The 9952-nt window shown below is 38.4% G+C and overlaps 1 protein-coding gene across 2 annotated transcripts; it reads right to left on the minus strand.

The window, feature by feature from the left end:
• Nucleotides 1-351: 351 nt before the first annotated feature.
• On the minus strand, nt 352-8665 carry LOC126482179 (protein NDUFAF4 homolog). Of its 2 annotated transcripts, XM_050106161.1 has the most exons (5): nt 8417-8643; nt 8167-8313; nt 7978-8069; nt 6793-7003; nt 740-1599 (listed from the first exon to the last, which is right to left on the minus strand). In XM_050106161.1, exons 2-5 carry the CDS (start codon nt 8309-8311, stop codon nt 1472-1474), a joined length of 576 nt encoding a protein of 191 aa, XP_049962118.1. In that variant the 5' UTR covers nt 8312-8313; nt 8417-8643; the 3' UTR covers nt 740-1471. The 2 variants fall into 2 exon arrangements, with proteins under 2 accessions (XP_049962125.1, XP_049962118.1); XM_050106168.1 differs by lacking the exon at nt 740-1599 and adding an exon at nt 352-723 and having other exon boundaries at nt 8167-8665.
• Between the last annotated feature and the right edge of the window lie 1287 nt (nt 8666-9952).

Raw genomic sequence — 9952 nt, forward strand, 5'->3', positions numbered from 1 at the left:
GTTTAATCTGACATCCTGTTTCTAACAACAGGTCCTGCAAACATCTCCAAAAAGATGGATGTGAAGATTTAAGACGTCCACATGGTTCCTTTGTTCTCTCCACACGACAGTAATACCAAAAATGACATTGCTTTTCAAATTCATGGTAGCACACATTATGATCTCATGTATACTTAAGATAGGCTTTCTTGAGAGTAGGTGGTCAAAGCTTCAGCATTATTTCTCTGCCTAAATAGTAAAAGTTACACATTAATGTGGAATCTTGCTTACGAAGATGTGAATGCACTTTCCAATATATACTTACTTAATCAACAAGGATTAGAAATCACAAAGACAATGAGAGCTGTCTGAGATTGCAGTATTTAATTTGTAAAGAAGAGGACATCAGACAACAATGCTGACCAAAACACCAACAGTGTTGTTGTAAGCCTCAAGGGAGTATTCATTTTGTAAGGCAATAGTGAAACTACAGTACTATATATTTACAAATCATTAAACAACCAACCAACCTATTAAAATAAAGGCCACTTTTTCATTCAATCATACTGAATTATTTAAGAATTGGTTGTTTTGGTGAGACACTTTATGGAAGTTTATTAGACTGATATCAAAAGGCAAGTGAGCAATCTACCTTGACTGGTTCTGCCAGTGCATTTCCTCATGATTTTCCCTTTGTTTCAGGTATATAAACTTCAAATGTTTTGTAGTAGGTAAGAATTTTCTCTGTACAAAGTCAGACTAAATTATCGTAGATTTTACTCTGATAGGACACATGATAAGCATCATAACAGCACATACCTAGATACATTTTTCACCACTCAGGTCATACATGTGTCATCTACTCGAGCTAGAGCTTCTGACTTTTGGAGAAAGTAACTCATTCCTGCCATTCACTTCAACCTAATCTTAACTTTCATCTCCTCCCTATGCTTCACCCTTCTCTTGTTTCCTGTTCTATTTACACTGTGATTTAGGCTATCTTTTTTTCTGCCCCTGCCCTTCTCTTCCTTCATCCTCTTTCGTAACACATGTACATATGTAACTCTGAAAGCTAATGATTCAGAGACATGCTTCAAGTTACTTTCAGTTCTTGTTTAAGTAAGTTGAAGCTCCTCTTAGACAGCAAATATCGATGATAATTCATATTGTGTGTACAAAGGCACAAAGGATCGTGCTGTTTTCTTTGACACTGTCTTCGTAGTTGTGGAGTAACCACCTTCTTGATACTCACAAACTTAACAACGTAGCAGTGGCAGCAACAGAGTGCTTAGGCTCTGCATGCAAGGTACACATTTTTTCCTCACTCTTTAATTACATACATACATATCTAATTGCTCCATAGCAAAAACAATTGTAAATATGACACTGTATGACAGTAAATAAATGGTTCTAAATTTGCTTACAACAAATTTGCAACGACTAATCAAATTATTTACAAATAAATACAGAAAAAAAAATCTTTCGATACTAGCTATGTCTTTCCAGCTTGCAACTCTGTTTGTGGTGACTTGACTGGTTCTGCCAGTGCATTTCCTCGTGATTTTCCCTTTGTTTCAGGTATATAAACTTCAAATGTTTTGTAGTAGGTAAGAATTTTCTCTGTAAACAGAATTATTACATTACTTATCAGTTATTAATATTCTACATGTCTCTTATTTTCAGATATTAATGACAGTACATAATGAAGCAGTTTACAATCCACTTTCATCTACACTTGATAAATAAATATTTAAGTTGTTAGGGCGCAAATGGTGCGAAACATACATGCGATATACAGTTTTGTTATTTACCATATTTTCGATTCTACACACAAATTCACCATATTCTACAGACATTTGACACACATCTTACACTGCACTCCCACAGGTAGTCACAGGTACTTTACCAATGTTACATTCAAGTGAATTATACACTTTACATTAAAATAGTTATATATATATATATATATATATACGGCAAGTGATGGAGTGTATCTTTCATCACTATTAACCCTTTCCCATTTCTTTTCCTGTTCCATTCCCAAAAGAAGTGAGGGAGAAACAACCATCTATAAGCCTCTATAAAAACTCTAATTTCTCTTATATTCATGGTCCTTATGCAAAATGTACATTGGTGACTGCAGAATCTTTCAGTCAACCTCAAAGGCCAGCTCTCTCAATTTTCTGAATCCTGCCGCCACGTCCATCCCTTGCTTGTCATCTTTCTCTATTGACACAATAGTTGGCAAGATATCAACTGTAAACTTACTTCCTCCTCTATTTCTTTCCAGTGCCCATTAATGGCAAATGGCAACACACTCAAATGGCATTTTTCTTTGATTAGTTTATTTAGGTGTCTCCAAATATATTTGTGTCTCTCTTGGTCAATGTCTAGAACAGGGCCAGTTTTGTGCAGTAATGTTGTCAATACCTGCTATGAGTTACGATTGGAACAAAAGAAAGAGTGTCAACTGTTAGTGTTACACACCTAATGAGAGAACAGCGTGCAGACAACGTGTTTTGAATGGCTCTGAGCACTATGGGACTTAACTACTGAGGTCATCAGTCCCCTAGAACTACTTAAATCTAACTAACCTAAGGACATCACACACATCCATGCCCGAGGCAGGATTCGAACCTGCGACCATAGCGGTCACGCGGTTCCAAACTGAAGCGCTTAGAACCGCATGGCCACACCAACCGGCTCATGTTTTGAAGAAACACATTCTGAAGAAAGGGTGAAACACTGCTGTAAATGACGATAAACCATGCTAGTATCTGCAAACCGAGGACAGCATTGCAACCCATGATATATTAGAAAAAGCACTGAAATATTGCTCTGATTTGAGTTGCTACGCAATCGATCTGCACATTACACTAAGTGGCTCAATGTTTTTAATTAAATCATGAGAGGAGGTACATGGATCAATGTTTTTTAGTTAAATCATGGGAGAAAGTAGTTGGATCAGTGTTGATTAATAAATCAAATGTGCGACTATTTTCGAGTGCATTTTCATTTGACCACCACATATGATACATTTTCATATCTCTACAACTACACCAAGAGATGTGCACCAACATCAGTCCTCTGTGGTGCTTGCTGCTATCATCACAAAATATTTCTGTTGAAACTCACTAATAAACCAAAAAACAGGAAACAAGAACTGGTTTCAATTTCCAGACTAGAAATACATTGCCTCTCTTCTTGCATATCATTGGTTATGTCAAAAAATCATCCTACTGGCTTTGCAAAACTGACGCTGCCAACCCATGAGCAGTAGATAAGCATCACCGCGACTGACCCTGATCTAAGCATTAGCCCCTCTTTCTATCATAAAACATTCACAGAGCAAAGTTTCAAAAACAACAAGGTTGGATGTTAATAATTTAGGACTCAAGGAGACCACTCACCGAATAATAGAAGTGATGAGTCATCGAAAGGGCTATGTAAAAAGAATGAAAACTTCGCCTACTTTTGGATGAATCCTTTAATGAGCAGGAGTACAACAACAACACTATCTATCCATCCATCCCAAAGTGGCAAAGCTGATTAACTCATTCCTCTCTATCCAAGATATTGGCAATGCATTTCTCTCCAACCTATAATTACACAAAGTGATGGTGTATGGTAGTGTGATAAAGGAAGCAACTGAAAGAGGTCTGTTATCAAATTGTGTTAGAAACAGAAGAGACATGGGAGACATCAACTAACACCTTGGAGATCAGCAATGGGTAGTGGTATAGCTGCTACACTGTTGGACTGGCTGTCACCACATTAAATGCTCACTGCCACCAATGTCTGTATTAACACACAGAAAATTTCACATTGCTGCTTCACTAGAAGCTGCAAGGAGAGAATATGCTTTTCAAAATGTCCCCAAAATCTTGCAAATTGATTGATAGTAACCCAGAAGACTTCCCCCCCCCCCCCCCCCCCCCTTTGTTTCTTCACTGATTTTGCCACTGAATACTTTAAAGCTTACAAATCTGTAAGCTAGATGTAGAATGTTTCTGAAGAACCATCTTTTCATATTTTGGTTGCGTAATTAAGTTTATAAGAAAGTGGGGCCCCCCTTCCCCTAAAAAGTTTTCCATTCCCATTGATTGTTAGTTATCTCTTTATTTCAACATATCTGTTGCACCCTACATCAACAACAACCTGAATTATATTGTCATACCTAGGGGTACTCCTATGATTGCCTTCTTGTACTATTCCTTCAACCAGTTTTTCAGCAATAACTCACATCTTTGTATGTGCCCAACCTCTCTCTTCAATTAATTACACTTGTTCCTCATTGACTTTTAAGGGTGCCTTCCTTCCTTACTCCTCAATCCATCTAATTTTCAATGGTTACACCACATTTCAAAGGCTTCTAATCATTTCATTCGTGTCTTCCCCACTGTACATGTTTCGCACGCATACATAGCTGTGCTCCCAGCATTGCTTTCATTAATATTTTTCTGGTCTCGAGGTTTATATTTCTGGATGTTAGCAACTGTTTATTTTTATAGAACATGTTTTTGTTTCATGCAGTCCTTAAGTATTTCTTCATCCATTCTGTATCTCAGATAGCAAAATCTGTTCATCTCTTCAAATGTTTGTTGTCCAAGTTACAACACTTGTCCATATAATACATCCGCTTGCCGTACACCCTATCATCATCATTTTCTTTATGTTTATGAATACATTATAGCCAGCCAGCACAAATTCTATTTCATTAGGCAACCCCGTCCACTTTCAGTGACTACTGGTATGTTATCACCTAACCACACCATGTTGATTTTCTGCACATGACAAAAAATTCCTCATTGAGTCAGTTCTTTACTACCACCGCTGCATCTTCAATGTAAAAATTAAATGTAAGTGGTGACAAAGAGCAACTCTGTCTTGCTCCTTTCCTAAGTTTTGCCCCCTTATCATTCCATGTAGCTTCACATACATTCTATGGTCCTCTTTATAAAAAGCCTTCATCAGGCTTCCTCAATTCTCTAAATCGGAAATACGGAAGCGTCCGATCCCACCCGTCTGCTTTGACCCATGACGTCACCCGTCTGCTTTGACCCACGACGTCACAAATATGGCGGAAACAAAAACAAACACACACACTTTCCACAAGAAGCCTAATGACACTAACGGGACAAGCGCGGGAAATGGGGTGTTTTGGGTGGGGGGCAAACTAAATATAAACAAATTTAGACGCCTTGCGTAGCTACAACGTGTAAGAGAAGACAGCCATGCATGAATACCCACCCACCTCCCCAGGGGTCGTAACCCCTGCAACCCATAGAAGATAAAGATGCTTCAGTAGCTGATTAGTGTTTTTTGTCTTTTTTTTTAAAAAAAAATCTCACGGGATAGAACGAACAGATCAGAAAGATAAATATAACAAACTAAAACAGAAATTCGAGGAAACAGATAATTAAAATAAGTAATAAGTGTTTTTAAATTAAAAAAAAAAAAAAAATGTCACGAGATGGAACGAACAGATCAGAAACATAAATAAAATAAGATAAAACAGAACTGGAGACAGCCACACTCAAACCAAACTCCGCGCCGTCATGACGTCACACACGACAACACCCTTACGTCACGGGTCAAAACCGACGCGTGGGATCAGACGCTTCTGTCGACCCTCTAAATCTGCCCACTTTATTAACAGTTGTGGTAAAACAGTTTTTTCAATACCACTACTACTCCTAAAACCACATTGGTCCTTTCCATTCTTCAGCAGAGTATTCTCTCAAGTATTTTGGACAGATGTGATATTAGATAAACTGTGCAATAATTTGCACACCTATCCACTCTTACTGTTCTTAGAAGTATAATAATTATGTTATTCTCAAGATCTAATGGCACTTCGCTACTTACAGAAATTTCCTTCACAAACTAGCATATTTCTTGTTCTGCCCCTTAGCTTGATGCCCACAAGAATTTGGCTCAACTTTTTATGCATAACTGTGCAAAGTTGTTTGAAATTCAGAAATAAGTACTGATTCCATTCTATCATGTTTACATTGTGCTCATTTTAAATTGGCCTCATTTCTTAGGACAACTTTGAAGCTTCTAAAGTAATGTTTTAATGTTTTTGCCTCATTTCCTGCTTCCATTGTCCATTTACCTTTTTCATATCTTATTATTTTTCGCCTTATCCTGTACTTGCTGGAGCAATTATTAGTTTGTGTGTAGCATTGAAGTTACTCTATTTCAATTTTGTATTTATCTCTTGAGTTCCTTCATCCATTTTTCTTTAGCTTCACTACATTCAAGATATTTACATATCTGACTGACCTATATTGTTCCTGTTCACTTTCAACACTTACAGTTTCACTGTTTCTTTGTTAAGACCAGCATCAGTTTTCCTAGTCTTCTTTATTGAGTTAAAAAGCAAGTTTTGCTTTACTACAGCTTGTGGTTGCAAATAAAAACCTGCTCTTCAATTGGGTAGTTTGCAATTTTTCATCCCCAATACCAGTAAATTCTTACTACAGAACGATTATCGCCACCTTTATACATGTCACACAAGGACCACAAATAACAGGAACTAGGGCTTGTATGGAGGTGCATAGATAGTCATTTTTCTTCACATTTGTGAATGGAACAGGTCAGGAAATGACAAGTAATTTCAGCTGGATGTGGCATACACAAGCAAACTTGTTAACTACTTCCTTGCAGAATAGCCATTATCGCGGTTAGAGGTAGCACTACACGCATTCGTGAGATGTCTCTTTGGAGTGGTTACTAGTTTTTTCGTCACTACTAAAACTGTGTTTAAATTACCCATATTTCAATATCTGAATTAAACAGTAAACTCACCCATGATAACAGGATCTAAGTTGTATTCTTTAGCTAATAAAGCTGGAGTCTTTTCCTTAGGGTTTTCCTGATGGAGTGTAATAAACTGAAGGGCTTGACGTAAACTAAATCGCCCTCGTGGAATCATTGCTGGTTCTTCAAATCCAAATTCAGGAGACTCTACTGCTTTGCGTGACTGAGGTAACGGGCGAGTAGATTCTGAAACTTCAGGCTGAAACAGAGCAACAAAATTAAAAGTGAGAGACTATGCACAAAACAAAAACATCTGCAACTGCACAAAACTTTAGACCTGCATAGCTAGGCATTTGAGTTCTTTAAATCATCAAATTAGTGTCACATATCAATGTATACATGATTCAGGATAGCCCGTTCTCAAAAAATAATTCTGTACACCTACAAACAACTGGAAGTATTGAAAATACAATACACTCTCCCAGCTGTGACTAATAACACTATCAACAAGTATGGTGATATAAGATGTTATACTATATTTCAATTAGTACTGTATCAACCACATGGAATTATGGGGGGGGGGGGGGGGGGGGAGATGGATGGGACATGTGTTAGTAATTTAAAAAAAAAAAACCTTGAAGACACATAATACAAATTGCAATACGCCTGCTACTTACAAAAAAAGTTGCTTCTTCCTCAGTCACTAAGCAGATGCTGTTTATGGACTGCTACTTGTTTAATGTTTGTGTTAAAAATATACAGACGCTTCTCACAGAGTAGCTGTTACCTACATACCAACATAATAAGGACTGCTTACAACACATATACTTATTTTTATTTTCAGTGTTATGTACCAGGGCATTGCTTAACAGGTAATGCTGACATTGAGAAGAATATGCATAGATGCTAATCGTTTGTAGGTGAAAAATACAAAGAGATCAAAACATACACCATAGCAGGTCAGTTTAGCTACTGTTCAACACCCTTTCCAATATATACTGGGGAAAAGGCAAGACACTGAAGTCCCAAGAAACATGAGCACAAGGGTTATGAAAAAATCTAGTACGCTAGTGAAACCTTAATGACAATACTTCACCTTGGCTAAAACTGTGGATAGAATCTTGAAATCAAAAACAATACACACACACAAACGGGAGTTCACATTTCCAACGACACGAATAATCCGAGGATCAAAATTAGTTTGACTGTCTTAAGTTCCTGAAATCTTATTACCTGCGTATCCTTGGAAGTAACAAACACTTGCTTCAAACGACTATCGAGAGCAGTATTTTTCGTCAATTCATGGTTTAGTACATCTGTGTTTTCTGTAACAGATACAATTAATTAAGTACTATATAAATCCAACTCGAAAACTGTTGATTTCTTAGAAAAACATACTTCATGAATAACCTTTTGATCAACCTTTTGCCATTTTTTCAATAGCGAGGCTCATCGATGGGTGCCTGGGAGCTGGCGTAGGTTTCTCCTTAGAAATTTCTTTCATTGCTCGATTTTCAACGTTAAAACGATTTAACGCGCGTCGTGTAGCAGACAGTACAACACCCATGACTTATGATGTTAGTGTTGATAGAAAAAGGTTAGGGGTTTCTACCAAAGAATAACGTATACAGGAAACAAATTCAGGCATACATGAATAGCAAATACAGTTTACCTAATGTAACTCTAAAAAATGTCACGGAAACGGTCCCGATGGTCTCTGTTTCCACGTTTAAAGTTGATGTCGCATAGCTTTAATTCGCACTTGCATCGCTTTCACAAACCACTTCCCATCGCAGTTCGGTATTTCGAATTCACAATCATTAACTTTGAAGTCGGCATACGGTAGAATAGAAATGTCTCTGGTCTCAGCATGTGCAGTAAAGAGTTTTTGTCGCCAACAAAATGCTTACAAAGTAACATGACTGACACTTTCCTGTAAATGCCGATTCACACTTTATGTCAAAACAACTAAAAGGGAGGCATAGATGTCGTCAAATGGTGGTGCGTTCACACTAGACCAGGGATGCACTGCCTGTAGCCTACGCATTTGATGGAGGTCCGCATCTCACTGTTCGATCTTGCAGTTTCCCTCCCAGAAAAGAGAGGGTAGTCGCTTTTGGAACTTAGTTATTTTGAGCCACGAATATTAGACACTGGAGCAAGGGTTCCTAATTCGAAATAATAACTCATTTCATGGCACTTAATTTTTGAATCTCTGCAACAATGAAGTGAAATGTTTCAAATTAAATTGTGTAAATAGTATTTCTATTAAAATACATTGTTGTAGTGTCTTAAATAAAATGAATATTTGCGAAACGAATCATGAGAAATAATTGAGTTTAACTGTTGTTTTGTGTTTACATAGTCACAGTGAGGTGTTAGCAGCCCACAGTACTAGCAAGGCTGTATACATGTGCACTAGACCAAACGTCAACGCAGCGACACATTGCAAAGACCAGTACTGAACGGTGAAAGTGAGGTAATGAGATACCTCATTCGTAATCAGCATGTGAATTAAGGAACTAACAATAATAAATTTCATTTGTAACTAAATCAAAATTCACAGCAGATGTTTTCAGCAAAGTTGGTGTAGTAAACTGGAGAAAAATGAAACAATAACAAGTATTTAGTCCAAATATGTCAGAACATTGACATATGTATGCTAGAGAAAATATGTACATACAACCACATCAAACAATACCCACAAGAAAAAATATATACACTCCTGGAAATGGAAAAAAGAACACATTGACACCGGTGTGTCAGACCCACCATACTTGCTACGGACACTGCGAGAGGGCTGTGCAAGCAATGATCACACGCACGGCACAGCGGACACACCAGGAACCGCGGTGTTGGCCGTCGAATGGCGCTAGCTGCGCAGCATTTGTGCACCGCCACCGTCAGTGTCAGCCAGTTTGCCGTGGCATACGGAGCTCCATCGCAGTCTTTAACACTGGTAGCATGCCGCGACAGCGTGGACGTGAACCGTATGTGCAGTTGACGGACTTTGAGCGAGGGCGTATAGTGGGCATGCGGGAGGCCGGGTGGACGTACCGCCGAATTGCTCAACACGTGGGGCGTGAGGTCTCCACAGTACATCGATGTTGTCGCCAGTGGTCGGCGGAAGGTGCACGTGCCCGTCGACCTGGGACCGGACCGCAGCGACGCACGGATGCACGCCAAGACCGTAGGATCCTACGCAGTG

Source organism: Schistocerca serialis, chromosome 1 (genome assembly GCF_023864345.2).
Source record: "Schistocerca serialis cubense isolate TAMUIC-IGC-003099 chromosome 1, iqSchSeri2.2, whole genome shotgun sequence".
Taxonomy (NCBI): Eukaryota; Metazoa; Arthropoda; class Insecta; order Orthoptera; family Acrididae; genus Schistocerca; species Schistocerca serialis.

Bases quoted from the DNA above. Each gene is read 5' to 3' on its own strand.
- LOC126482179 (XM_050106161.1), bottom strand. From the start codon at position 8,311: ATGGGTGTTGTACTGTCTGCTACACGACGCGCGTTAAATCGTTTTAAC. The intron at 8,070-8,166 runs GTTGATCAAAAG...TATCTGTTACAG, and splicing joins TATTGAAAAAATGGCAAAAG to AAAACACAGATGTACTAAAC. The intron at 1,600-6,792 runs GTGAGTTTACTG...TTCTGTTTACAG, and splicing joins CTTAGATCCTGTTATCATGG to AGAAAATTCTTACCTACTAC.